At 39.1% G+C, this 27,966-nt stretch overlaps 6 protein-coding genes and 1 pseudogene across 7 annotated transcripts; 4 read left to right on the forward strand and 3 right to left on the reverse strand.

The window, feature by feature from the left end:
* Positions 1-426: 426 nt before the first annotated feature.
* LOC103851399 (NDR1/HIN1-like protein 13) lies at positions 427-3,406 on the forward strand. Its single transcript, XM_033286055.1, has one exon. It carries the CDS (start codon positions 468-470, stop codon positions 1,377-1,379), a length of 912 nt encoding a protein of 303 aa, XP_033141946.1. The 5' UTR covers positions 427-467; the 3' UTR covers positions 1,380-3,406.
* Positions 2,658-4,739, forward strand: LOC103851400 (NDR1/HIN1-like protein 13). The gene is made up of 2 exons (XM_009128255.3): positions 2,658-2,786; positions 3,530-4,739. The coding sequence occupies exon 2, from the start codon at positions 3,554-3,556 to the stop codon at positions 4,433-4,435; it is 882 nt and encodes a 293-aa protein (XP_009126503.2). The 5' UTR covers positions 2,658-2,786; positions 3,530-3,553; the 3' UTR covers positions 4,436-4,739.
* Positions 4,733-7,124, reverse strand: LOC103851401 (non-structural maintenance of chromosomes element 1 homolog). The gene is made up of 6 exons (XM_009128256.3): positions 6,560-7,124; positions 6,114-6,310; positions 5,919-5,999; positions 5,387-5,617; positions 5,241-5,315; positions 4,733-5,159 (listed from the first exon to the last, which is right to left on the reverse strand). The coding sequence occupies exons 1-6, from the start codon at positions 6,672-6,674 to the stop codon at positions 4,905-4,907; spliced, it is 954 nt and encodes a 317-aa protein (XP_009126504.1). The 5' UTR covers positions 6,675-7,124; the 3' UTR covers positions 4,733-4,904.
* Positions 7,125-7,362: 238 nt separating this feature from the next.
* Positions 7,363-9,373, reverse strand: LOC103851402. Its single transcript, XM_009128258.3, has 6 exons — positions 8,991-9,373; positions 8,578-8,762; positions 8,377-8,457; positions 7,934-8,167; positions 7,800-7,850; positions 7,363-7,702 (listed from the first exon to the last, which is right to left on the reverse strand). Exons 1-6 carry the CDS (start codon positions 9,103-9,105, stop codon positions 7,613-7,615), a joined length of 756 nt encoding a protein of 251 aa, XP_009126506.1. The 5' UTR covers positions 9,106-9,373; the 3' UTR covers positions 7,363-7,612.
* A 481-nt stretch (positions 9,374-9,854) lies between these two features.
* Positions 9,855-13,139, forward strand: LOC103851741 (annotated as a pseudogene).
* Positions 13,140-17,284: 4,145 nt separating this feature from the next.
* LOC103851403 (protein argonaute 9) lies at positions 17,285-22,852 on the forward strand. The gene is made up of 22 exons (XM_009128259.3): positions 17,285-17,413; positions 17,983-18,191; positions 18,295-18,500; positions 18,580-18,798; positions 18,888-19,024; positions 19,097-19,194; positions 19,270-19,367; positions 19,450-19,612; positions 19,698-19,814; positions 19,900-20,007; positions 20,098-20,160; positions 20,235-20,348; positions 20,431-20,599; positions 20,681-20,796; positions 20,896-21,033; positions 21,121-21,263; positions 21,348-21,477; positions 21,565-21,676; positions 21,771-21,844; positions 21,936-22,030; positions 22,127-22,158; positions 22,429-22,852. The coding sequence occupies exons 2-22, from the start codon at positions 17,985-17,987 to the stop codon at positions 22,608-22,610; spliced, it is 2,721 nt and encodes a 906-aa protein (XP_009126507.2). The 5' UTR covers positions 17,285-17,413; positions 17,983-17,984; the 3' UTR covers positions 22,611-22,852.
* A 658-nt stretch (positions 22,853-23,510) lies between these two features.
* LOC103851404 (la-related protein 1A) lies at positions 23,511-27,905 on the reverse strand. Of its 2 annotated transcripts, XM_033286052.1 has the most exons (16): positions 27,512-27,905; positions 26,917-27,370; positions 26,663-26,819; positions 26,456-26,546; positions 26,274-26,345; positions 26,021-26,185; positions 25,895-25,944; positions 25,778-25,864; positions 25,569-25,638; positions 25,377-25,481; positions 24,984-25,297; positions 24,744-24,887; positions 24,579-24,642; positions 24,353-24,498; positions 24,167-24,271; positions 23,511-24,089 (listed from the first exon to the last, which is right to left on the reverse strand). In XM_033286052.1, exons 1-16 carry the CDS (start codon positions 27,752-27,754, stop codon positions 23,942-23,944), a joined length of 2,415 nt encoding a protein of 804 aa, XP_033141943.1. In that variant the 5' UTR covers positions 27,755-27,905; the 3' UTR covers positions 23,511-23,941. The 2 variants fall into 2 exon arrangements, with proteins under 2 accessions (XP_033141943.1, XP_009126508.1); XM_009128260.3 differs by having other exon boundaries at positions 25,778-25,944.
* Positions 27,906-27,966: the final 61 nt, after the last annotated feature.

Consider the following 27,966-nt stretch of genomic DNA (forward strand, 5'->3'; position numbering starts at 1 on the left):
TAAATCAAGAATAAAAAAAAATAGACTGTTGACTGTTGACCAAAAAAAGACTTTTTTTTTTGTCACAGTTCTAATTTTCTTTCTTGCTAGCTAAATAATTCTATTGATATCAAAACAAGTTTACAAAATCATTACATAGCTAAAACATTTTTTTCATGTTCCAATTTAAAAAGATTATTTAAATTAATTTTGTGAATGTTTTTAGCCTTACTCACTAAGAGATTTTGTTTGACTAAATATTTACGTTCATACAACATTCCATCCTTTTCGTTTCTCTAATTGATGACTATTAGTTGTCAAACACGGAATGGTACTCGATATTACCATAAATCATAAATACCGATTCATACTTTCCTTAACATATTGCCTAAATAATATTTATGCAAATCACCTCATAATTTCGAAAATGATTTCACAAATCAGATTATTCATTCTCTCTACCTCTTCTTCTTTTGAAACTTCAAGAAATGGGCGGAGATGATAGCAGCCAAGGATCCCCTAAGAGCACTGATGTATTCATAACCGACAAAAACATTCGTAAAACAAAACATCTATCCATTGATACTAACGACAGCGTCCCACAATCTCCTACAAGCTCCGGCGGGTTCACAAACGCTAGCCGCTTCTCCGGCGGGTTCACAAACGCCAGCCGATACTCCGGCGACTCTCAGAGACCGAAACCACCACCACCGGGAACATATCTCGTTCAAATCCCCAAAGAACAGATTTACCGTATCCCTCCGCCGGAGAATGCTCGCCGTTACGAGTATCTCTCTCGCCGGAAGCCTAACCGATCAGCTTGTCGCCGGTGTTGCTGCTATTCCCTCGCTGCCTTACTCGTTCTTGCCACACTCGCGGCGGCTCTTGTCGGGATCTTCTTCCTCGTTTTCCGACCGCATAAGCCGACGTTCTCCGTGAGTGAGGTCTCCGTCGCCGGAATCAATCTGACGTCGTCAACGTCTCTGATATCTCCACTGATCAAAATCAAGGTGAGGTCTGAGAACGTTAACGAAAAACTCGGGTTAATATACGGCGGAGGAAGCGCGGCTGAGATTTTCTACGACGGAGCCAAACTAGGTGACGGCGAGTTCACGGCGTTTGATCAGCCGCCGGAGAATGTAACGGTGACGGTGACGACGTTGAGAGGATCAAGGATCCAGTTAACGAGCTCCACGCTGGAAGATTTAAAGGAATCGGAGAAGAAAGGAAAAGTGCCGTTTGATTTGAGGGTTAAAGCGCCGTTTAAGTTTAAAGTTAGCGCCGTGACCATGTGGACGATGGCCGTTACGGTGGACTGCAAACTAACAGTGGATAAACTGACGTCATCAGCAACTGTGTTGACGGAAAATTGCGTTACAGAAGACATAATCCTCTTGTGATTTGTCAGAAAGATATTCGGATTTGCCTTCAAAATTTTTTTGAACAACTGTTAAATTTATTCAATACAAAAAAAACCTTTTTCACATTGTAGTGCATCTTTATTAAAGTTTTTCAAAAGAATAATAATTTAATAAATCATATGAATTTATCCCTATCAAGTTCTTGTACTAAACCAAAAACGCACCCATTAACATGACTGAACTCAGCCTATTGCGGATCATTTTTTGATGGTGCTGATGTTCCTTGTGTAGAGTATGACTCTCAATGTCTTCTGCAATTTTGTTCCCTCTATAAACTATGGACACTGAGTTGAAACAGGTACCTATTGATGAACAGTATTATCTTGTCAAAATGTGAAGTCACAGATCAACAAGATAAGAGTGTCCCAGTCGACAATGAACTTGTCTTTCAGCACTTCTTTTGCCAAATTTGTCCAGATTGTTGCTGCAAAAGGACATGAAAAAAAGAGATGATTTCTGGTCTCTACTTGGTGCTGACATTAGCTGCAAGTTGTGTTGATGTCTCCATTCCATTTCGCCATTCTTTCTAATGTGGCCAAGCGATCTTTAATTGGTGTCCAGACCATGAAAGCGCACTTCGGTGTAACATAATGAAACCAAACGCCCTTGCTCCAGTTGCAGACCGGTTTCTCCTCTCTTATCAGTACCCAAGTTGTTTTTGAATCAAAGCGATTCTTGTACTTATTCGATTTTCCTTTCCGCGACATCAAATTATCCAGAACACACAAATGATAGACACCCAAAAGAAATATAAGAATTCCAATGATAAATGTTTATCAACGTTCCAAAGTTTTTTTAGATCAAGAATCGAAGAAAATGATTAAATTATAGAAAGACTCAAGCGCTGCAGAAAAATGACGATGTTTGTGTCTTACAAATTTGTTCAAGTAAAAATTTAGTTGATTTATTCATAAAAACGCTACCCACTGCTATTTATTAAATGCTAATTCATCTTATCAGATTAAGTTATCCAAAGATCTCGACATATGTATACATGAGAATGAATCATTAAGTGTTCACATTTTTTTCTTTAACCATAGATTTTTTACATTGAATTTTCCTGGTAAAAGCATCATCTTATGCAAATAATAGTCTTTAAGCATAAATGTTATGGATGTTGTATTGATGTCAAGCATAGAAAATTATTCTCCAAACTTTAATTATTCTTAAAGATAGACTTAATCTCCAAGTTATTGTACTCCTATATTAAGTACTCATTACTTATAGAATAAGATACATCAATTCATTTTCTTTTTTTCTTACTTCCAACAAATTTCATTTTATCACAATTCTATTTTTTTGGCAAAATTCTTAAAAGACCAAAAAATAGGTTTTCTTACCACAAGAACACACAAGAAGAAAAATCACAAAAAGTTACAATATAAGGTAAAAGAACATTATACCCTCTTTACTTTATAGATATATAAATATAAATAAATATTTAAACAAATAACAAAAATAATTTTTATTATTTTCGAAAATACTTTTTCAATTCAAACTTTTTGAATTTTTTTCTCAATTGTTTTTTCTAAATTTGATTTTAAAATCCAAAAATTCTTTTTGAATCTATTTTTAAAATTATTCTTTATAATAAAATCTTAAACCCCATCCCCCCCTCTCCCCAAAAACGTATTTCTAAAATCTAAACTCTAATATATATAATATATTAGTTAACTATACTGATATAAATATTTTTTTGTTTTATTAATGAAACATTTTGGTCATTTTGACCGGTGTATAGTATATATAAGATTAAAAAAATTGGTGTTATTTTAGAAAATTTCTGTTCTTTTTTTGCTGGCTAGATAGTTTTACTGATATCAAAACAAATTTACAAAACCTTTACATAATAAAACAATTTTTCATGTGCCAGTCTTAAAGGATGATTTAAACGAATTTATAAATGGTTTTATAGCCTTACTCGCTAATAGATTCTCGTTTGACTATTTCTACTTCCCATCCATTTTCGTTTCTCTAATTTGTGACGACTATCTATAGTGGTCAAACATGGAATCACCTCAATTCTAAATACAGATTCATATTTTCCTAACATATTGCATAATATTCATGCACATCACGTCATAGTTTCGAAGATGATATTACTCTCATTATAATCAGAATTGTTTTAGTGTTGTTTTGATCTTGGTCAAGAAATGGCCGGCGATGGTAGCACCCAACGATCTCCCAAGAACACTGATGTATTAATAACCGACAAAAACATTCCTAAAACAAAACATCTATCCATTGATACTAACGACAGCGTCCCACGCTCTCCAAGAAGCTCCGGCGGGTTCACAAACGCTAGCCGCCTCTCCGTCGACTCTCAGAGACCGAAACCACCATCACCGGGAACATATCTCGTTCAAATCCCCAGAGAACAGATTTACCGTGTTCCTCCGCCGGAGAATGCTCGCCGTTACGAAGATCTCTCTCGCCGGAAGCCTAATCGATCAGCTTGTCGCCGGTGCTGCTGCTACTCTTTAACTGTTTTACTCGTTCTTGTCACCCTCGCGGCGGTTCTTGTCGGGATATTCTTCCTCGTTTTCCGACCGCATAAGCCGATGTTCTCCGTGAGTGGAGTCTCCGTCGCCGGGATCAATCTGACGTCGTCAACGTCTCTGATATCTTCGTTAGTCGAAGTCAAGGTGAGGTCTGAGAACGTTAACGAGAAACTCGGGTTAATATACGGCGGAGGAAGCGCGGCTGAGATTTTCTACGACGGAGCCAAACTAGGTGACGGCGAGTTCACGGCGTTTGATCAGCCGCCGGAGAATGTAACGGTGACGGTGACGACGTTGAGAGGATCAAGGATCCAGTTAACGAGCTCCACGCTGGAAGATTTAAAGGAATCGGAGAAGAAAGGAAAAGTGCCGTTTGATTTGAGGGTTAAAGCGCCGTTTAAGTTTAAAGTTAGCGCCGTGACCATGTGGACGATGGCCGTTACGGTGGACTGCAAACTAACAGTGGATAAACTGACGTCATCAGCAACTGTGATAACCGAAAATTGCGTTACCGAAGGCATAATCCTTTTGTGATTTGTCAGAAAGATATTCGGATTTTCGTATTATTATTGTTTAGTTTGTTTGATTTATTAATACATTGTATGAACAAAAATTGAAATTTAATAATTTTCAAATAAAAGTTTTATTTGGTTCAGATCATGAATATGAAAGAGGAAACTAATCAAAATATTTAATAAGTCAGTTACTTTATTTTACATCAATGTTACATGAAATTTAGCATTAATAAACTAAAGTGATTAAAATATCTTACAATTAATGATATAAATAAAAACTCAAAAGAAAATTTGTTTCAAGAAGTTCACTTTTATATAAAAAAATAAAACCATTTAAATATGTTATAGCCTTCAAACCAAAGAGTTTTAACTCCATTAGTGTTCCATAAAAGAATACATTAGACAAGACCAAATTGCCAATGATGTTTGGACATAGAAACATGCATCAAAATATACATCTAAGCTCTAAAACCTCCGACCTAAAACGTTTAACTCAAGTGTGCAGCGCTACGAGTTACTCTTCTCCTAGTGATACCACTACTCGAGGCTAAGGAAGCTTGTGAAGAAACGTTTTCAGCCGAGTCCCTGTGCCTCCTTATTTTTCTTTTCTTGGATCTTAAGGATGTCGCTTGAGTATCGGTTTCCTCCTCATCATCATCATTCAATGCTGCTTCAACAGCTTCTTCTTTTGCAACTCTACCCAACGGCCATGGCTTCCCGCAACCAGAACAAACTCTATCATCCTGCAAACGTTTATATGATCAGAAAGTTACAATACTATTGATGTCAAACTCAAATCCATTGGGGTTAATGTGTGTGTGTACCCTTTGAGACGACAAGTTTTTGAGGCAGTACTTGTGTATCCGGACCGTACAACCTTCATTTGGACACAAATCCGCCTGGAAATAACAAAGCATCAGATACGAAATCAACAGCTAATATAACATAATCACAATGTGAGAATGCAGACCTTTACTCCAGCTTCATTGCAAACCTCGCAAGAAGGAACATCATTGCTCCTGAACCAACTACGCAGGTCAAGAAGAGATCTTATACCAAGTCCAATGTTGTTACCGTCTCTTGTGCGGCATAGCCAGTTGTCCTTCACGAGTTCATCGAGAGTTTTGTCCTTTTGCGACATTGAAAAGTTTCTGAATGCAGGAGGGACTTGCTGTTGACTGCTACTGGCTTCACTTGGTACCTGAGAAATTTCAACGCAAGATCTATCAACCGTAACAAAGAGACCTAAACAGGTGGGATGAAACACTTTGTAGCAACCAACAAGAATATAACTCAGAGTGCATGAGTATTTGATCAACAAGCCTATAAGCAACAAAGTAAATTATCGTTTCAAAATCTCAAAGAGAATACTTTCCAGTGACTCTGTAAGATAGTAGCAGAGTTTAGAAGTCACCATGATCAGTTGATTGACAAAGTGATAATGAATGATTTCCTTTCATCAATAGATGAATATATATAGATATATACAGTAGATGATTGACCTGGTTCTCCAATCGGATATTGAGGGCATCAAAGCCTGATATGCAACCTTGAGCAGCTTCATCATGTGCAATTGCTTCTATCTGCCACAAGTTAAAAGTCATCAATAAAACTCCATAATCATCTCAATGCTCATAGAGCAAGACATACAGGAGACTCAAGAATTTAATGTGTAAAGACGTGCAAATGCAACTTACAATGCCTTTGAAGAAGGCAATCTGAGGAACGGAGTACTTAGTGCCGAGTTTGGATTGATCATCGGAGACAGTGTTGACAACTCCGTAACAAACATGGCCATCATACTGATCTCTACAAGCCCTCAGCTCAAAATGAACATAAGAGAGCTCTTTGTTTATCTCGAGAAGGTACTTGTCAAATATCTTCTTAGCATCTCCTGCCAACCAAAACCAATGAAGAACATCAAAAACACTTCCTTTTAACATTCAACATTGAGATAACCACCGTTACCATCAATCAATGTACAACAATGGCCACGACTAGGTTAGATAGTAATTCCCGATGGTTAACAGCGACTGATCAAATCGGGTAAAGTACAGATTTTTATTCAACGAAAACCCAATTCGGAGAAAACCCACAAAATTTACTTACAGATTCATTCGAAACGAATAACAGAGAGACAGACCTGGGTTTCTGCCGGTGACGCCGGTGAAGATTGAATGAAACTCTTTCTCCTTGAGAGGGCCTCGCGAAATCAAAGCCTGTATTAGCGTGTGGTGCTTCCAGCTTAGCGATGCCATCTTCACAGATAAAAGAAAAAAAGAGCAATTCCAGTCTAGGGTTTCTGTGAGCTAGGGCTTTCTGGGAGAAGAAGACGACGATGAGAGAGATGGCGGGAAAGTGAGTCGACACGACGTCGTAGTTTGACAGCTAATTTGATTTTGGATTTAATTTTTTTTCCCTGGAACCATCTTTATGCGGTAATTGCAGTTTGGTCACTGTTTTAATGGATAATAGCACATATAACCATTAACTATATTGGAATTTCAAAAACGACATAACCAAATCAATTACTCTTTTTTACTTGAGTAGATATCCGCCGCGACTTAAAAAGAATGAAATTTTTTTAAACATATATTATCCAATGACTCTTATCTATTTACTTAGATTAATATCCAATGACTATCCAATAAAAAAATCAATTACTCTTTTTTAAACATATACTAATATAGATTAATATCCCCAATAAAAAACCAATTACTCTTTGTTACTTGGATTAAAATATCCAATCTATCATTTGTATTTTTTTACAACAAAAGTTTTTAAACATATAATTCAAAATTTCAATATAATACATTTAATAGTTTTGCATAATTATATGTGCATTATTTATGCTGTCAAAAATAAATACATATTTGAAAGATTTTTCTTTTTACTTTTGAAAGTTCAGTTATCTAAACTAAAATTCAAAAGAAAACGAATTCTCGATTTTTCAATTTAAATATATGGTAGCCTTAAAACCAAAGAGTTTGAACTCCATCAGTGTTCCACAAGTGAACATTACATCAGACCAAATGTCAGGTGATGTTTGGACATAGAAACAGGCATCAAAATATACATCTAACCCCTAAACACAGGAGTTCTGAAACGTTTTCCCCCCTTAACTCAAGTGTGTAGCGCTAAGAGTTACTCTTCTCCTAGTGGACGCTTGAGAAGAAAGGTTTTCAGCTGAGTCTCTTTAACTCCTATGTTTTCTTTTGTTCGTACTGAAAGCTGTGGCTTGAGTAGCGGTGTCCTCATCATCATCATTCACTGCTGCTTTATCATCCTGCAAAGTTTATGTGATCAGAGAGTTCCATACTATTGATGTCAAACTCAAATCCATTATGATTGAGGGAAAATCTAAAAAAGCTGTGTGTGTGTACCCTTTGAGATAACAAGTTTCTGAGGCAGTACTCGTTCGGACACAAATCCGCCTAGAAACAAAGTGTTAGAATACAAAGCATCAGATAGCAAAATCAACAGCTAATATATCATATCACAATGTGGGAATGCAGACCTTTACTCCATCAGCTTCATCGCAAACCTCGCAAGAAGGAACTTCATAGTCCCTGAAACAACTGCGCAGGTCAAGAAGAGATTTCATACCAAGTCCAATGTAACCGCCTTTTGTGCGGCACAGCCAGGCGTTCTTCACAAGTTCATCGAGAGTTTCTTCCTTTTCAGACATTGAAAAGTTCTTGAACGCAGGAGGGACTTGCTGTTGACAGCTGCTGGCTTCACTTGGTGGTACCTGAGATATCAAACACAAGATCAGCCATATAGTCCAGAAAAATGAATAAGGATGATAAAAATGATAATATAGATACATTCCAATGACTCTGTAAGATAGTAGCAGTTGTAAAGTCACCATGAGATGATTAAGAAGTGGATATGGATGGTTCCTTTTCTCACTAGATGAAGAAACATTTATATACAATGGAGCCAGGGACAACGATTGACCTGGTTCTCCAATTGGATATTGAGGGCCTCAGAGCCCGATAACCAACCTCGGGCAGCTTCATCCTGTACCATTGCTTCTATCTGCCACAAGTTAAAAGTCACCAATGTCAAGTAACAAGTAGCAGAGCTATCCACTCTATACAACCCACTATCATCTCAGTGCACACATAGCATGAAGAGAGAAAGACATGTGCGACTTACAATGCCTTTAAAGAAGGCAGTCTGGGGAACAGAAAATTTAGTCCTGACTTTGGGTTGATCATTGGAGACTTTGTTAACCACACGGTCCACACCGTTACAAACATGGCCATCCTGCTGATCTCCACAATCCATCAACTCAAAGCGAACATGAGTAAGGTACTTGTCAAATATCTTCTCAGCAGCTCCTGACAACAAAACCAATGAAGAATGTCAAAAACAGTTCCTTTTAAGTATTAACATTCAACCATTAAGATAGCCAGTAACTGAATCAGTTCAATTAGATTGCACAGATTCTAACATTGGCTGGTCAAATTGGGTAAAGTTCAGATTTTTATTCAACGATTAACCAATCAGGCGCAAACCCACAAAAGTTAATTACAGATTCATCCGAAACGAATAACAGAGAGACAGACCTGGGTTTCTACCGGTGACGCTGGTGAAGATTGAATGAAATTGTTTCTCCTTGAGAAAGCCTCGAGAATTCAAAAACTGAATTAGAGTGTGGTACTTGCAGTTTAGCGATACCATCCTCACAGACAAAGAAAAAGAGCAATTTCAGAGTTTAGGGTTTCTGTGAATTAGGGATTTCTAGGAGAAGGAGACGACGATGAGAGAGAGATGGCGGGAAAGTGAATCGATACGATGTCGTCGTCGTTTATTTTAAGAACAACTAATTTTTATTAAAAATCAAATTCTATACGACGTCGTATGTTGACAGCTTTTTTTTTGCATTCAGAATTTTAGTTTTTTTTTTTTTTTTTCGGAAACGCGAAAGCGTGCGAGTAAAATCTTTACGCTGGTTTGTTTTACTGTGGTTAGGGGCAGTTGGGCCGCGGTAATTGCAGTTTGGTCACGAGATTAATGTTATATTAGCACATCTAACCATTAACTGTATTGGAATTTCAAAAACAACAGGATGAAAGCAAATTACTTCTTTTTTTGGGTGTGCTTTAATTACTTTTTTTTTAATTGACAAAAGAATATGAGCTGTCGTCGAAATTTCAAAATCGGGAGTTGAGTTTGCTAATAATATACGAAACGACAGTGTAGGTAAATTTTGAGTTTGAATAATGTTATCATCAAAGAGGAAACAAAGTGGGTTTGAATAAGTTAATAGTAAGTTTTGTATAAAAATTTAAAATAAAAGAAATTAAGAGGAAAAGTTAAATACATGACAATGATGATGGGGTTGCTTTTTCATTTAAAGGAGAGAGAGAAGAACATAGGAAAGGCAATGAAACGGTCACACAAGATGACAAGACCACTCTGCACACTCTCTACACCACGTCCCCTCGTTTATCCTGGCTGCACGGCCTACGTAAGCATTTCATATTATATTTCAGAAAATTACGTACAAAAACGATTTGTAAACTTTGGGTTCACGTGTCCTTGCATCGAAACAGTTGAAACTTGAGGCGGCTGCTCTCTCGCCGGTTTGGAATTAGGGTTACTCAAGTTGGGCCGGTGGGTTTTGGGCCCATTTGGGGATCGAGTTTGGGTTTCGCTATGGGCTTTTATTGTAATTTCTCTGGGCTTGGCCCGTTTTCAGTATTATTATAAAAAATCTTATTGGCGGAAAAAAAAAAAAAACTTTGGGTTCACGTTTGTTCTGACCAATTTGATCTCCCTATAGTAACATAACATGTTGTAGAATGTAGATGTAGGGATATAAATGCCCAACATGGCTTGAAGTTGTTCATAAATGAAAGTAACTAAAACTTCATAACAGATGCAATAATATGGAAGATGAGAAGGATATAGTTACGACACTATCAGTAATTTAATACCATCTATACTATATTAAAAGGGTTATATGAGCTCCATACAGCATGTCCACGTAGGACAATTAAATCGACCAATCAGAAGTTTTTTTTTGACACGTCATATCGGATATGTGATGTTGGGCTACGATTTTTTTTTAAATGAAAGAATGTCAATGTGTTGGCCCAGTAAGCCCATCTCTATTGCTTTGGCTTCTTCTTCACGCCGTCGCGATCTGAGAAGCTGAGAGCCTCGACGTTTCCCTTTCTCTTTTCTCCATATCCGGTTTTGCTAGATCGAATCGTGAGACCTTTTGTTTTCCTCTCTTCGTTTTCGTTTCGCGATCTGATCCACGATCAATCAATACGTTCTCCACATCCTTTCTCCATTTAATCTGATTTATGGATTCTCTCATCCTTTCGCGTTCTGATTTCATTTATAAAACTCTTACTCTGAGATTTATTTCGATCAAACTTGGATATCGCGATGAGTTCGATCGGAAAATTCACGTTGTCCGGAGATGCGAATTCGAAGAAACAAAGAGGCGTTGGGGCTGATTCCTTTCCCGGAACGAACAAGTCAATCAGCAAATACGGTGGCTCTTCCGGCCTCTCGGTCGACGATCCCCATTCGAAGAAATCCAAAGGCGATGCGTCTGTCTCTTATCCCGGTCTGAGCAAGTCCATCGGCACGACGGGTGACTCTACCGGCGTCCCCACCGGCGTATCTAACTCGAAGAAACCTAATGGTAAGTGAAAACAAATGGCTCCTATCACTTCACCAGATTGGTTATTGTGACTTTATCATCATCATGGCTTCCTTTTATCTCTAAAAGTTCGCTCAGTTGTTTAGTTTTATGTATTTGTCAGGTCTTGATGTGAACCGTACAGACAGGTCTTTGGAATTTTATGAGAAAAACGAGAATCTGTCCAAGCTTTGGGATATTCTCTCTGTTTATGCCTGGATAGACCAAGATGTCGGTTACTGTCAAGGAATGAGTGATCTTTGTTCTCCAATGATTGTTCTTCTTGAAGAGGAAGCTGATTCATTCTTTTGTTTTGAGAGATTAATGCGTTGATTGGTACTGGTTTACCTTAAACCATACTTTCAATATGTCTTATGTATTTGGTATGGTACTAAACGTTTGTGTTTTTCAAAATGAAAAGCGAGGAAACTTCCGGAGCACGGGGAGATCTGTTGGAGTTGAAGCTACTCATTTGTCTTCAATTACTCAGATTATTGACCCCAAGCTTCACCAACATCTAGGTATAACTACTACTACTACATCTTCTTTGCCTCTCTATATGTAACATACTCATCTGTTAACCAAGCTCTTGGTCTTGTGAAATGAAGATAAACTGGGGGGAGGTGACTATATCTTTGCTATTTGAATGCTAATGGTTCAGTTCAGAAGATAATTCTCGATTTTGTGACTCTTTGTACCTTTGGGAGGTAATGATTCTTATAAAGCATAGTCTTCTTATTGAGTCTTGGACTGATCTCAATGCCAAAATCTACTTCCCATAGATGATGTGGGCTCTTGAGTACGACCCGGATCTCTTTCACATATACAAGGCGCATCAATGCGGGAGTGAGAAAGTCGAAGTGTCCACCGGTAAACCAAAGTCGATGAGCCAATGCGGAAAGTACGAGAGGCAGAACATGAGGAATGGTTGAAAAAGCGCGGAAGGTCCTTTGCCTATATCTGTCCTATGTGGCCAGTGTCTTGAAAGACAAGAGTTCTAAGCTCATGACTGAAGCTCGTGGACTTGATGACGTTCTTAAGGTTAAAAAATTGATATGTCTTTCTTTTTCACTTTTGTTTTACTCTGGTGAATCACATTCCTCATACCATTAGTGTGGATTTTGTCAAGCCAGAGCCAAATCGGCAGACATCTCCATGCGCTGGACAACGGCATCAAACTTCACGCTCTGCCGGAGAACCATCACGTGACACAGCCAGAGAGTTGGAACCATCACACGCGTTGGAGGAAGACGATGGTAATGGAGAGTCAAACGCAAACACTGGTGTGGCTTTGGTATGGAAAGGTTCTCAGATGTGTCTGAGGAAGGATCTCGATTCCATATAGTATAACATCTAACTTTGAAAGTATTGAACGTTAATCTTTGTCTCTACTTAATCTCATGTGTTTGTGATGTCCACTTAAGTTTTCTTCCAACCTTTCAGGAATGGTCAGGATCACTCATTCACCGTGAAGCCTGCTTTTTCTGTTGGGAGTAATCTGAAGCCTTCTGCTGCAAGAAAAGAACTCAGGTGTCCTTTGGTTTCTACTAGGGAGCGGTTTAAGTGGTGTTGGTTTCATGTCGGTGCAACTACACAAGTAGATATCTCTTGCTGTGGTTTTAGCCATGTTTTAGCCATGTTTGTGTCTGAGAACAATAAAGATTCACAAGAAATATCTGAGAAAGGTTATCTCTAAGTTTCTTTTATCTCTCTGGGCTGTCTTTGTGTCTCTCTTCCTGAAAGTCTTATCTTGTGTTGTGTTCTCTCTTATTGCAGGCTAAGGAATAGTATTGCCGAACATTCATTATTCTCCTGCTTAAACCCTTGGAATCATGATAAAACTTTTTAAACGATTCCTTGGGTAGAAAGCAATCTGGAAAATCTTGGAGGCTTGAATTAATACTCCCAACATATACACACAAATACACACAAGAAAAAAAACATATTTGTAAGCTGTTCATAAAATTTGGTGTTGCATTTATATATGAACAACAAGATGTTTTCTTTTTTGTATTTACCAAAGGGGGAAATGAAGAAGGAAATAGACTGTTCTTAAGTTCATAATGCTCATTTTCTGTTGTAGAAGTTTTAAATATTTTTTATGAATAAAAAATGTGTGCAAATGAGTTGGCAGGATATGATCTTCTAAACCAAAGCACAACTTGTAGTAATGGACAAAAGTGTATTTAAAATCACATTGATGGATTACAAGTTTATTTATTCAATCTCAAATCTTTGAATAAAGAGATATATAAACATTCTCTTCAAGTTACTTGACCATGGCTCAACAGAAAGCAACTTACATAATTAACTAAGGCTCACCTCAGTTGCACCCTATGCATCTTGCAGCCACTGGACTTTTGTGTATTTTGATGTGCCAGAGTCGTTACCAATATATTTTTAGACAGAGACACAATTTGTAGTAAGGGCAAGAGTGTGTTCAGTGCGACTCACTCTGCATTAGTTACTTTGACTAATGGATACACGTTTCCTGGACCAAACAAAATTTTTAAATATACATAACACTTCTCTTCAAGTCCCTTCACCATGGCTAAACAGAAAGCAACTTACATAAATAACTAATACAAACCTAAACACCTCTTAAAACCAACACATGATCACGAGGAGAATCGAGGGCAAGAATCCAATACCAGATAACCTCAACCCGGAACTCTTTTTAGGAAAGAACTTAGGAAGCTCACACTCTTCTCCATTGAATAAAACTCTCTTAGGGAACCCATCTCCTTTTGGGATATTCAAAGTCCCCAAATGCTTTTTAAACTATATAAGTGACTGCATTTTCCCTGGAACCTTAGGGTCTCTCGCAGGATGCGTCCCGTTTGTGAAACCAATCAAGAAGTTCATACCACGAAGTCTTTGGAAGAAAATAGTCTGGTTCTTAGGTGAAACTCCTGACCCATTAAAGGAGTAAACATTCTCATAACCTAAACCAGCTTTACCCCAAATCCACAGCAGCAAACCAGTCCTCCACTGCATTAGCTCCCCAGTTAAAAACCGTTACACTAGCCGACCATCCATCAGCGTAGTCCGAGTTAACATGCCAGTTTAAACTGATTCCACAGTTGTCAGGACAAGGAAGCTTCTTAATGAAAGCCATGTGTTTCCTCTTTGCCCATACTTTTGCCTTGAGCGTCCTGTTTTCAAACGGTACCAAGAGCGAGTCCGGAGGGAGGAGAAGCTGTCTAGCATTGGCGTTGCATGTGTCGGTGTCGATGTCTCCGCAACCGCAAGTGTTGCAAGGAATGACGGAGTCGTTGTAGAAGGCTAAGTAAGAGACACAGAAAGGAGCATCTTTTGGTTTAGGTTTGGTTATGTTGCAGATGACTTGCCAGCTGGCAAAAGCGTAGGTGGTAGCTTGGAGACCGCTCGGGTCAGGGAACCCGGTTGGATCCACCCTTACAGGTGGTCCACTCTTGTACTGTGGATTGACTATACCGTCGATTTTCCAATGCTGAGGAGGGAAAAATGCTGTTCTGTTCTGGGCGAGGCTGGAGGGGTTGTGATTCCGGGACCGAATTCTGTTTTTGTTTCTTTGGTGGTGGAGAAAAAATACATTCAGATATTTTGTTTCATACAATAGGCGTTCAGATTCTAGACTCTCTTTATATAGAGTAAAATTTAGGATCAGATTTCTTAAACAAAGTAATTTCAAGCAAGTATATTTACTGATTTGCCTCTCAGGACTCTCCTGTGTCTATGTACTAAATATTTTATAGTATCCAGTCTCATTATAATCAGAAGTGCAGAAGCAGAGAGAGTATACATTCTTACACATTGACTTCAGGCCGATAACATCATATAACAACATACGAATTCACATAGAAAGGAACTACTTTGTTAGATGCATGAGCTATGATTAAGCAACATCAGTGATCAAGATTATTATGTGAGAAAATCAAATTTTGTGATCATACAACCAAACACAAGCATATGAGGCAAGTTCTCCACACTTCACTTTATTATATAATATATTGAAGTTTGAGATGAATTGACAAATCAACAAGACATGAATTTTGAAATCCATCCTCACACAAAACTTTTCGGGCACAGCAACAGCTACTTGCCTTTTTGAACATGGGTTACAACCAATGTTTTAGAAAAAAAAACAATTTAAAATGAGAATACGAATAGTTGCATGTTACTGTTTTAGATAAGAGTTCCATGCACACAAATACATATATGTTATGCGGTTTTCAGTCATTATTTTCAGTTTAATGTAATCTTGAATATATATACTCAATAGGCAAAGCCATCTGTGGTAAGCTTCAGTTTCTAATGAGGCATGTAATGAGTAAATTTCTTATAAGGTTATAGCAGAAACCATGGATGGAGAGTTTTGCTCTCAAGTATTTTGGAGATCAAAACGAGTTTTAAAGGAAAAAAAAATATGCATACCTATAATTTGTATAATTTATAAAAAGGTCTATGGAAAAAGGAAGTTAGGTCACAAATAAATACAGTTACAAATCCGTATTAATATGCCTATGATCCAAAACTAAATCTCTACGGAAAAGTAAACAACAAAAACATACATTACATTATATATATGCAAATTAAAATAGTTACTGAAAAAGTCATATGAACTCAAATATGATGTTTTAACATGAAAACTCTAATACCGGAACGATCCAACATATATACACTCACCAAATATAAACACCATATATTACTATGAACTGAAAAACAAAAACAAATATGCAACCCATCATATATGCATTAACACCTAAACCTAGACAGTAACCATAAGATATGCTGAGGCAGAAAAATTCTACAACAGCTCCACCATCTACAACTACCGAATTATCTTCTTTTTGGGACAAACAAGCAGTGAATGGAGAATGCATTGGAGATCTATAGTGAGGCAAGCCAAAACTCACATCCGTATGCATTAAGTAGTACATGCAGTGGTTTCAAACAAAAGGTAAAACACAGCTATATAGACCATAAACAAAACAAAGTAAATGTTGTTAAGAAAAAAAAAAAAAGGTTATCATGAATCTATAAAACAGACAATCGTATATTCACTACTAAAAATAAAAGTGAACATCACTAACCAGCATACAACCACTATGTTGCAAATTTAGGGCCATCTCCAGCGCATCACATCAGTGGTGAAATTAACCAACTTAAAGATGGCATCTCAAGCCCAACTCTAACCATCATCTCACAATTTTCTATTTATGTCTATAGGATATTTCATGGTACACTCGACAAACGGACATACCTTCACATATATTACTTTTAATTTTTTTTTATAAAGAAAATAACAAAATGCTTGATCGTTAGGTTTAGAATGAAGCTAAAGGATTTTTAGATTTCTTCAAGTTAGTCTTATATTAAATGGTATTTCTAAAGTTAAACTGTCTACATGCTTTCTTATGACATTTTTTTGCTTTTCTAAATAAAACCATAAACTTTTCAGATCGATGTGTTGTAAATATAGCTTTGAGGCAAAGGAGACCATCAACAAAACATTAATAAAGGGACAACATGATCTCTACCTATTTCTCAAATTCAAAATTTTATAGATTCTTTATAATAAATTTATCAAATGATATCATATATTATATAAACTTAAAAGGAAAATTATAGAACCACACTATCCGCGCGTAGCGCGGACACGGACCTAGTAACCATAAAAGAAGAGTCCAAAGGTATATGAAACGAGTTGGAGAAAAAAAAAGTGGAGAAAATATATACTAATATGTGTTATTTGATGATGTTATATGCATGGGTTACCTACCGTTATATCCAGTAACGGAAGCTAAACCAAACACTACACTCGTATCACACGTTCATCCAGTTAACGAGGATAATATAGTTCTTTTAATTTGACCTGGAAAAATCTGATTTGTTATTATATACATAGAATAGTTTCTCTATGGTATGTGTAACGAACGTGCATATATTTGATTCCTTAATTAAGCTAAGCGCTAGTAAGCTCAGCAAATTATTTATAACAATAAATGCAAAAGTAATTAACTTTTTTCCTTCCTTAACAATAGAAAAAGTAAACACGTGAGGGGAGGAGAAACGGATATCAAACAATAGGACAAAGGAAACGAAAAGAATAAAAATATAATAATCCAGGAATATAGGGGCCAAATTAATAATAACGATAAGTGGGACCCACATTATTACTTGTTTTGAGTCTGCTTCTTTAAAACAAAGCGTAGGAGAGAAGAAGCTGCAGGCTCTCGCAAACCACCCCCAAATCAAACCGCAGAAACCTCTCTTTCTCTCTCGCCGTAGCTCTAGCGTCTAGGGTTTATTCTCCGTCTCGTCTTCGCCGTTTCTTATTAGCTAAAGGTACAGACTTTCTTAGTCAAAATCTTTTCTAATGTCTTTCTCCCATGCATACCCACTGTTTAGCCCTTCGGGTTTTGCTCTTAACGATTTCGTGTGTACGGCTTCTTAGTCTTCGTGTTTCTTCTGCTGCTGATGTTGTGAATCGCTCTAAAGTTGTGATTTTTCTTAGTGGGTTTTTCATGGGGTTTTAGGGTTTTTGTCACAGTTATCTTCCATCTGCACGTAGATCTATCCCTCGGTTCATGGTTTCTATGTTGTTTCTGCTCTTAATAATCTGTTCTTATATCTTACCTGCTGTAAGTTGAACTTTGGGTTTTTTTTGTGGGTTTCTATTTTTGTCACGTAGATCTCTTCTTTGATGTGTTCTGGTTATCACAATCTGTTGAAAAGTTTAAAACTTTTTTCATATCTTGAGATGGGTTTCTTTTGTTTTCACTTGTCATCTAGCCGCTTGATGTGTATATGACGCTAAAAGTGTTCGTTTTATTTTTCTTGGAAAAAAAGTTTGTAATGTTGCTTTTTCCATTTATCTTATATGTTTTGGGTCTTGTCTTGTTTGTGCCTTGCAGATATGGGTTCTGATGAAGATAAAGCGCTACCGCTTCCTCCACCTGTCCTTCCTCCAAACCTTCTTCCCGAGGTGGAGTCCATCAAGAAGAACACTCTCCTTCCGATGGCCCGGCGTGGCACTGGGTCCAAAGGACAGAGGATTCCTCTTCTCACCAATCACTTCAAAGTGAACTTCAACAACGCCAACGGCCAGTTCTTCCATTACAGTGTAATGCTTCCTGTCTCCTCCTCTAATGTATTATTTGTCTCGCTCTAATGGTTCAATGCTTTTAACATACTTGTTTTGTCTCCTCTGTGATTGTTGGATGCAGGTTGCTATAACGTATGAAGATGGCCGTCCGGTGGAAGCTAAAGGTATCGGTAGGAAGATCCTTGACAAGGTTCAGCAGACCTATAAAACTGACTTGGGATCCAAGTACTTTGCATATGATGGCGAGAAGACTCTCTTCACCGTTGGTCCTCTTCCCAGCAACAAACTTGACTTCTCTGTCGTTCTTGAAGACGCTCCTTCTAGCAGGTTCGAGACTTCAAACTCCTTTTAACATATATTCACTGCTTTATAAAGATGTGATGATAATATACTTTTTATCTGGCAGGAACAACACTGGAAACGGTAGCCCGAATGAGTCTAATGACGCTGACAGGAAACGATCAAAGAGGCCCAATCAGTCCAAGAAGTTCATGGTGGAGATAAGCTATGCGGCTAAGATACCCATGCACGCTATTGCAGCCGCTCTCCAAGGGAAGGAAACGGACAGCCTTCAAGATGCGATCAGAGTGCTTGACGTCATTCTCAGACAGAGTGCAGCTAGACAGTAAGCTTATTTCTCAACTTCTTTCTTTATTACAACCTTCGTTTTCCTGATTGGTGTAATTCACATCTTCTGACTTTTGTTTTTTGCAGAGGTTGTCTCCTAGTTCGGCAGTCGTTCTTCCATAATGACGCCCAGAACTTTGTACCAATCGGTGCAGGTGTTGTTGGTGTCAGAGGGTTCCATTCAAGCTTCCGAACAACTCAGGGAGGCTTGTCCTTGAACATAGGTAATCTTATCTTGAATTTAATGTTTGTTAAAGTCTTTTGGGTTGTAACACTTTGGTTTCTTGATTGTGTAGACACTTCAACTACCATGGTTGTACAACCTGGCCCTGTGGTTGATTTTCTCCTGGCGAATCAGAATGTGAAAGACCCCTACTCTGTTGACTGGAACAAGGTACATCGTCCGCTTCATTTGTGCTATTGAATTTCTACAGATGAGAAGTACTTATCTGGTTTTCTCTCTTATCAGGCTAGACGTGTTCTCAAGAATCTCAGAGTCAAGGTTGCTCCCTCAAACCGAGAGTACAAGATTAGTGGACTTAGTGAAAATCGCTGCAAAGAGCAAATGTATGTCAAGTGTATATCTTTTTTATCACATGTTGAAGTCGCTTTGAGAAGTTTCTAACAGGTCTGTCTTTGGTTGATACAGGTTCTCTCGGAATTCCAAGAACGATATGGGCGAAGTTGTGGAGCATCAGACGACTGTGTTTGAGTATTTCACCGAGTTCCGTAACATCCAACTGCAGTACTCTGGTGACTTCCCTTGCATCAACGTTGGCAAGCCAAAGCGCCCTACTTACATCCCCATTGAGGTAACTCTAGTTCATTGTTGTTCCTTCTTTTACCGGATTATGCTTGTACGGTTCATGACAGTTCTTGTTGGGTTTTTTTTTTCAGCACTGTGAGCTTGTGAGTCTCCAGCGCTACACAAAGTCACTTACCAATCTTCAGAGGGCTTCCCTGGTTGAAAAGTCTAGGCAGAAGCCACTGGAAAGGATGACATCTCTAACCACTGTAGGTCTTCTGTCCATTATCCTTTGAGAGTTTTTGAAGTTTTTTTTCTGTCAAATTTTGATTTGTGATCTGATTCATCTTGCAGGGTCTGAAGAACAGCAACTATAATGCTGACTTGGTGTTGCAAGAGAGTGGTGTCAGCATCGGCTCTAGCTTCACCCACGTGGAGGGCCGCATCTTACAAGCACCAAAGGTGACTTACCCTTTTTCTATACTTGTTGTGTATCTTTTCATGTCTTAATCTGGAAGTTTAATGTAAATATCTTTCCTTGTTTCCAAACAGCTGAGAGTGGGCAATGGAGAGGACTTTCAACCTCGCAATGGGCGTTGGAACTTCAACAATAAGGTGGATGGACTTTATTAAATTTTCAGTTAGATAAATGTTTCAACCTCTAATACTAACATTGAATCTCTTTGCAGAAACTGGTTGAGCCAACCACTGTCACTAGGTGGGCTGTGGTGAACTTCTCCGCTCGCTGTGACACAAACCGGCTCATTCCGGACTTGATTCGCTGCGGCAACATGAAAGGCATTGTAAGGGATCATTGATTACTATATTTAACTCAGTCATATGCACCAGTTACTAATTCCTCCCTTGTTTTTGTTCTTCCTTCAGAACGTGGAGCCTCCTTACGAAGTGGTCTTTCAAGAAAATGCTCAGTTCAGGAGTGCACCACCTCACATCAGAGTTGAAAAGATGTTCGAGCAGATACAGTCTAAGCTCCCGGGGAAGCCTAAGTTCCTTCTTTGCATCCTCGCAGAAAGGAAGAACTCTAACGTTTATGGTAAAAGCATTCTACCATTAAATAAGAGAGACTAGTGGCATCGTATCTTGATTCTCACATAATCGTCTGTGTTTTTTTCAGGTCCTTGGAAGAAGAAGAACCTTGCTGAGCTTGGAATCGTGACTCAGTGCATTGCTCCCACCGCCAGAATCAATGATCAGTACCTCACCAACGTTCTCCTGAAGATCAACGCCAAGGTGATCTCCTAAAGCTTGAAATTTCAATCAGTTATAATTTAAGATAAAGATTATAAAGACCTTAAAGCTTGAACTGACTTCACTGTTTCCTATATGTAGCTCGGTGGTCTAAACTCACTGCTAACTATGGAGCGCTCACAGGCAATGCCGTCAGTTACGCAAGTTCCTACAATCATTGTCGGCATGGATGTTTCCCATGGTTCCCCTGGCCAGTCTGATGTGCCATCTGTTGCTGCGGTAAGATTACATTTTGTTTTCTGTTGATTGTGAGTTCACTCTTCTATCTCTCTAGTAACTTGATGTTTGTTTGTTTGGAAACAATAGGTGGTGAGCTCCAGGCAATGGCCACTCATCTCAAAGTACAGGGCATGTGTGCGCACACAGTCTCGTAAAGTGGAAATGATCGACAACCTTTTCAAGCTTGTCCCTGGCAAAGAAGAGAAGATGGTTGACGAGGGAATTTTCAGGTCAGTTTCTTGGATTGTTGTGCTGTCTTAGTAGTAGCTCGTGACATGGCATCAATGTAACTACGGATTTTGTGCTCTTTTCAGGGAGCTCTTGGTCGACTTTTACTCCAGCTCCCAGAAGAGGAAACCAGACCACATCATCATTTTCAGGGATGGTGTGAGTGAGTCCCAGTTCAACCAGGTTCTGAACATCGAGTTGGATCAGATGATGCAGGTATGGATGATGATTCTTGAGCCTCATTGACCTTAGTATACAGTTGAATATTTATGGACCTGTTTTTCTTGTGGGTTATGCTAATAGGCATGCAAGTTTCTCGATGAAAAATGGAACCCCAAGTTTACAGTGATCATTGCTCAGAAGAACCACCACACCAAGTTCTTCCAGGATAAAGGACCAGACAATGTTCCTCCAGGTATAATCCATTTGACCTGAGCATGATTGATCTTATGCATGATTGATCTTATCTTGTAAATGAGTTCTGAAACCTGTTTCTAACTGACCTGCAGGGACTATCATTGACAGCAAGATCTGTCACCCTCGGAACAACGACTTCTACCTCTGCGCTCATGCGGGGATGATTGTAAGTAACATGCCTCATCGGTTGGTTTTTCCTTTGTATTGATGAATTGAACGAAAGCTTGATACTGGTCTGTTGATTTCGAATGTATTAGGGAACTACAAGGCCAACACACTACCATGTGCTGTACGATGAGATCAACTTTACCACAGATGACCTCCAGGAACTTGTGCATTCGCTGTCATATGTGTAAGCATTATATCACTTTTCTAGCTCTCTATCTGAAACATTTGTTTGTGGTGTGTTGCCGATGTATACTAAACTTGTGTGGTTTGATACTTGTAGCTACCAGAGGAGCACCACTGCCATCTCAGTCGGTAAGCTCTCATATCTTTTTCTCGATTGCTGCTGATAGTTTAGATCTCTGGCATGTAATGTCTTTGGCCTCCATTGATTGCTGCTGATAGTTAAGATCTTTGGCATGTAATTGCTGTGTCTCTGCTCATCTATAGTTGTTTTTTGAACTTTATGATGTCTAGTATTAGTGAGAATGAACCACAACTAATTTTACTGCGTTCTTACCTGCAATAATCTGAATGCATGATGGTTGCGCAAGTATCTCAAGTTTCCTTGTGTCTTTTCTGCAGTTGCACCGATTTGTTATGCTCACTTGGCGGCTGCACAGATGGGAACTGTGATGAAGTTTGAGGACTTGTCTTTGTCTGAGACATCATCGAGCCATGGCGGGATCACGACTCCTGGGGCAGTGCCTGTGCCACCCATGCCAAAGTTGAACCCGGAGGTTGCAAGTTCCATGTTCTTCTGCTGACGGAACAGTCCAGTCTACCACGGCTTCTATCTTTCTTTTTGCTTATGATCGTACCAACCAAACTTTAAACGCTCTTGGTCGATGCTTCCACTTCTCTTTTTCATCGGCCCTTATATCTCAGTACTCTTTATGATTTCTTCTGTGTGTTTTGGATCTTTTGATGGGCGTTGGTTGTGGATATTTGATCTATGCTTTAATCAAATCGGTGGAATTTTAAGACATTATTATTGTTTTTAGCGGTTTAACTGCTTAACCTTAGTAGTCTTTTTTTAACGCTTAGTTTATTGCATAACTTGTAGTGTAGGGTTCATACAAACTTTGAAACTGAAACAAACATAAATATCGACCGCAAAAATAAGAACTAGGATGCCACTTTGTGCCATCAAAAGAAAAAAGAAACAGGTTCCCGGGAACCATAGCATGAGGCTCTTTGTCATTGTCTCCTTATGCTGTTAAGCGAGCTTCCTCTGAAATCAAACTCGACAGCCAAGCTGGAACACTTGGTCCGTAATGCAGAGACATGTTCTAGGCTCCATTTATTCAAAACAGGCCGATGTCTGCACAAGATTATAATTCAAAGGTGCGAGGGCTGGGAACAGGGAGGGGGGGTTGAGTAATGCTATCCGTGCTTCCTCAGAACAAGCTTCAAAGATCACTCTCATGAACCTCATATTTCGCAGCGATTCAATGGAATGGAACCAAAGCTCATTAACTCACTCTCCAGTTTGGCCCAAGCTTGGTAGTCTTATCAACTGAATAAATTTAAACTTGCAACAAAGGAAGTAATAAAATGTTTATATCAAAGGTAACGCTACCGAAGTTATTCAAAATATACTACTCATATGAGGTGTTTTCTTACATTTGGAACTAGTCTAGGAGTTGTGCTCGACAAAGATGCAAGATACGCAAATATGACAATTTACAAAAATAAAATGTAATAGAAGTTTGAACAAAACAAATCTCATGCTGTTACTACAGAGACACTACAACCACCTCTCTTTTTGTTCCAAGACTGAGCAAATAGAAAATGAAATCTCTATATATACAAAAAGGAAAAGATTACAAGTTTTGGGGAGAGGGCGAAACTCTGTCTAAGATGAACGCACGCCTCTTCAGTCAAAGCTCTGTTTTGTCTTTGCAGAAAAGAAAAACACCCAAGGGAAAATATATCCTTTTAAAAATTCAGAGCGAATAGCTTCACTTAGCTTTGGTCACTTCCCCAGAAAGAGATGCAAAAAATTTTTTAAGGTCAAGATTGAGAGGATCGTTTGCTCAGTGGCAAGAAGCCTATGATATGTCTCTGGCTCTCTGCCCTTCGTCTCTTCAAATCATTAGTGAGACTTGTTTTCTTTATGGCTGGTGATTGGATCCTTTGCTCGGAAGTCGGCTATGCTACGGTATTCTTCCTTCAGTAGCTTCTCTAGATCAGGATGCTTCCTTATGGTTGGTTCTTTTTGGCCTCGATAGTGGTGGAAGGCCCTGCAGAAGAGATAATTTCTTAAGAGACATCACCAACGATCAACCAATTGTCTATAAACAAAAAAGAGAGCCCTTACCAATATTTCTCCAAGCCGTATAGGTTTCCCTTATGGTAGAAGTCAAGCGTTAGCTGCTCGAAGTCCTTGTAAAGGTCCTCTTCGAATTGCTTCTCCAGACCATAACTAAAGACATAGAGCAGCAAGTTGGTGAGATTGGGTTTGAACTAGAGAGCTTATCAGATGGAAAACGGATGAAGGTATTACCTATAAAACCTGAAGAGACACTCCAACCCATAGTTGTAGTTGCCAGCTGCATCCTCAAGAGCAAACTTCTGGAAATCCTCATACATAGACGGGACAAACGTTTCTCTGAGGAAATAGGACCAAAACCGGTACAAATGATTCATTTCCTGAAAACAGAACAGCCAAAATTGAGACACATTTCCAAGAATTATCTCTCATAAGAGACCAAGGTGAAAGCATGGTTTACCTCACTGCATCCGCTCCCCAGCTTCTTTCTATCATTTAAGCACCGCTTGCGATACTTCAAGTACCTATGGGAAAGAAAAAGAAATGAGATTAGAAGATCTTCTCTCACAAAAGTAATGCTCCATAACAATAAACTCAAGTAGTATAACCGAATAACTATACTCACTTTTCTTGTTTGAACCCATTGTCTTCCAGCAGTTGGTGGCTGGGATGTTGAAAAGGTGGAAATGATTTTGGTAAAGACCCCACAGGTGGACTGCTGCCAGAAAGAGAGCATTGTGGTGACGAGCTCAACTTTGAAAGCCTCTGGCTGTAAACCGTCACACAAACAAAATTATTAAAAATGAAAAGGCAGATTAAAATTAAGAATAAGTTGGGAATATCATGGAATTGCTAGGATACTGACCCAGGATTGTCTGGTGGTGTAGAACCAAAGAAGAACCCAATGGAGCTACTAGGCGGACTTTCTGAAGTATGAGAACTGAGACTAGCCCCATGGTTTCTCATGTTGCCCGAGAAGAACCTCCGTGCATGTGCCGTATGGTGTTTGTGGGCTCCCTTACTCTGCTTCCTCCTAATGCTATGCTCTTCACTTCCACCGTTAGCAGCAGAATTTTCGCCTAATTTAGTGTTCAATCCTCCCCCAGCTTTTACTTTTCCGTCTCTGTTATCCAAATGGGAAATGTTCTTCCTACGACCAGATCGATTCTTTTTGAGCTCCTGTTTCATCAGATTGGTGTTTAGAAACTAGACTCTAGAAAAGGTACAATCATATCATTTTGTCAACGAAAAGCCTAACCTGCTCAAAGTAGTATAGACCATCGTTTATTGTGGAGGCAAGCTCCTTGGGAATGTTTTTGGCTTTTGTTCCACTGATTCCAGTGCCATCACTTCTTCCACTATTCTGTCCAGCATACAATGAAACATGAAGACTTAGTTCCACCAACAAAGTGTTCAAGTATAGAGGCAACAAGTTCCATCAGTGTAATACCTGGGTAACAATCACAAGTTTCTGAATATCATGATCATCAACAGCAATATCTTCGTCTTCATCATCAATCCTACAGAAATTCAAAGAACCCAAAGCATTAATTCCAAAACCTTTATATGAAGTTTCAGGTTCACATTTATAGGAAGCAATATTTAAAAACAAAGAGGGATGAAGCAATATCAACAATAATCAAGACGTGCACACACTACCTTTTGGACATGGAAAGACCACTCTTTCTTGGGCTTTTATGCTCCAGATCCATTTCCTCATCAAGCAAGAATGTGTTTGAAAAATCGCTTGACAAGACATCCATCTTTCTTTGTTCGTCTGATAATGATTTCCGATTATCACTTTTGGTTCTTGATGACTGAGCTCCCTGTACCACAAACGGAAAAGCTATCAACTTGAACGAAAAGTTGGCAGTTTTCTAATTAAAGGAAAAAAGGCTCTACCTCTGAAGAGAACGCAGTAGGCTTTAAAGAGTTTTTAAAGTTATCTTTGCTTGTTACACTCTCTGAGGAATCTTTGTCATTGTCTCCAATTTTCTCCTCAGAGGCCGACTTTTTAGATGCAGGAACCCACTTAGACCACTCGTCACGCTTTCGTATCTTGTCACCCTATAAAACACCAACACTTCAACAGAATTAGAAAATCCCAACGTCTGATTATTACTAACACAAGCAAGATGGCTTACGGTAGTCAGACCTGCACTTCAACAGAAGTAGAAAATCTCAACGCATAGACTATAAACTCTACATCCATGGTCATCATCTTAACCTGTAATTCAAGAGTAAGAATACAGAAATTAAAAGCAACACATTTGTGTAAAATGCAGATGACAAAACAGAGTAATGCACAGCAAGACAAGCTTATGTTACGAGTTTTACCCTTTTGAAGTCAGCAATGATTTTGATGGGAACCCATCCTTGTTCATCCATTAAGGAAATGAGGTACTGATCATTCTGAAGGTTTTCGTCACTGAAAAAAGGAATCAATATACGGAAGGTGACATGCTATTAACCATCAAAGATGAACTCAAGGCATGGAGAAAGTATTAAAAGCACAAAATATATAGATGTAGACGCATAACTTGCCTGAAGTAATATTCAATTTGTTTTATGACTCTATCCTTTAAGTCGAGTTGTTCTGGAGACAGAGCTTGAGGACCCTGGTTACCAGGATATGGACCAAAGCGTGGAGGATAGCCTCTTATAGCTCCAGGGGGTGGACCCGGCAAGTAGTACACAGGACCTATGTCAAATGAAGAAACAAAAAAAAAATACAGCAATTTAGTTATTATCCTCTAGATATGCTCAACCTGTCCGTTGAGAGAGAATCAACATCTTACCGGGAAAGCCAGGACCAGGACCAACCATGAACCCAGGACCTTGCCCCATATACGGAGGTCTCACAAAGTTCCTAGGTCCACCAGCAGGTCCATGCGGCATGTTTCTTGGGCCAAAACCCCTCTGATGCTGTCTAGGCTCCCCTTGAGGAGGAGGTGGTGGAAGAGGAGAGGCTTGCACTGGCTTCTCACTCCCAGACTCCGCAGCAGGAGCTCCAGGAATAGGGTAAGGAGGATAAAGAGGATATGGAAAATCAGGACCAGTGGGATACGACATAGGTGGAAAAGGAGGTGGATGATAAGGTACAGCGTGCATGGGGTAAGCAGCAGCAGCAGGAGGAGTGGGACCACTTTGGTTGCTCTTCGAGCCTGGCTTTGAATAACGGCCAGGTGGATTCTTGTGCGCAGGGTTAGCCTTTCCACCAGCCTTAGATTTAGCATGACCAGTTACTACAGCCTACAGATCAAACAATAAACTCAATTCTAAAGGCGCGTGAATCACAGACGACGTGAACTTTAAATTCGATAAGAGCTATAGTTCGATCAAGTTTCGCAAAGCTATGATCCAATTACATTAACGATAGGTTTACTGAATGACCTGAGAATGATTTGGGATTGAGGTCGGAATGGATTTAGCCGCCGCCGCCGCCGGAGGAGGAGGAGGAGGATTCTTAGGACGGGGCTGTTGCGCGTCGGCGAGGGCAGGCCACGAGTGAGCACCCATTACCGGTGCGTCGGCGGGCTCTATCGGAGCTGTTTTCCACGGAGACTTAGTCTCGGAGCCAGTGACGTGGCCGATCATTTCTCGATCATCGGCTAATGATCTCTCGGTCTCCGCCATGATCAGAAGCTCGATTGAATTGGATCAGAGGCAATGTGATAAAAGAGAGAGCCGGGAAGCAAAAAAGTATGCAAAGGAGGGAGTGTGGGTGTGTGTTTTGGGTGGCGCTTTTAAGAGTAATACCGTAAAACACTTGACAGCAAAACCCTAGTTCCACAATTCTTTTTAATTCAATTATTATCCTTTTTGTGATTTTAATAGAAAATGCATTG

The sequence above is a fragment of the Brassica rapa genome, chromosome A02, assembly GCF_000309985.2.
Source record: "Brassica rapa cultivar Chiifu-401-42 chromosome A02, CAAS_Brap_v3.01, whole genome shotgun sequence".
Taxonomy (NCBI): Eukaryota; Viridiplantae; Streptophyta; class Magnoliopsida; order Brassicales; family Brassicaceae; genus Brassica; species Brassica rapa.

Coding starts and splice junctions, on each gene's coding strand:
- LOC103851399 (XM_033286055.1), top strand. CDS start 468: ATGGGCGGAGATGATAGCAGCCAAGGATCCCCTAAGAGCACTGATGTA.
- LOC103851400 (XM_009128255.3), top strand. CDS start 3,554: ATGGCCGGCGATGGTAGCACCCAACGATCTCCCAAGAACACTGATGTA.
- LOC103851401 (XM_009128256.3), bottom strand. CDS start 6,674: ATGGCATCGCTAAGCTGGAAGCACCACACGCTAATACAGGCTTTGATT. Junction 6,000..6,113: donor TTGCCTTCTTCAAAGGCATT/GTAAGTTGCATT, acceptor AACTTGTGGCAG/ATAGAAGCAATTGCACATGA. Junction 5,618..5,918: donor ATATCCGATTGGAGAACCAG/GTCAATCATCTA, acceptor GAAATTTCTCAG/GTACCAAGTGAAGCCAGTAG.
- LOC103851402 (XM_009128258.3), bottom strand. CDS start 9,105: ATGGTATCGCTAAACTGCAAGTACCACACTCTAATTCAGTTTTTGAAT. Junction 8,168..8,376: donor ATATCCAATTGGAGAACCAG/GTCAATCGTTGT, acceptor TTGATATCTCAG/GTACCACCAAGTGAAGCCAG. Junction 7,703..7,799: donor GAAACTTGTTATCTCAAAGG/GTACACACACAC, acceptor TAAACTTTGCAG/GATGATAAAGCAGCAGTGAA.
- LOC103851403 (XM_009128259.3), top strand. CDS start 17,985: ATGGGTTCTGATGAAGATAAAGCGCTACCGCTTCCTCCACCTGTCCTT. Junction 18,799..18,887: donor AGACAGAGTGCAGCTAGACA/GTAAGCTTATTT, acceptor TGTTTTTTGCAG/AGGTTGTCTCCTAGTTCGGC. Junction 20,161..20,234: donor GTTGGAACTTCAACAATAAG/GTGGATGGACTT, acceptor ATCTCTTTGCAG/AAACTGGTTGAGCCAACCAC.
- LOC103851404 (XM_009128260.3), bottom strand. CDS start 27,754: ATGGCGGAGACCGAGAGATCATTAGCCGATGATCGAGAAATGATCGGC. Junction 27,371..27,511: donor CAATCCCAAATCATTCTCAG/GTCATTCAGTAA, acceptor TTTGATCTGTAG/GCTGTAGTAACTGGTCATGC. Junction 25,298..25,376: donor GTCTATACTACTTTGAGCAG/GTTAGGCTTTTC, acceptor CTGATGAAACAG/GAGCTCAAAAAGAATCGATC.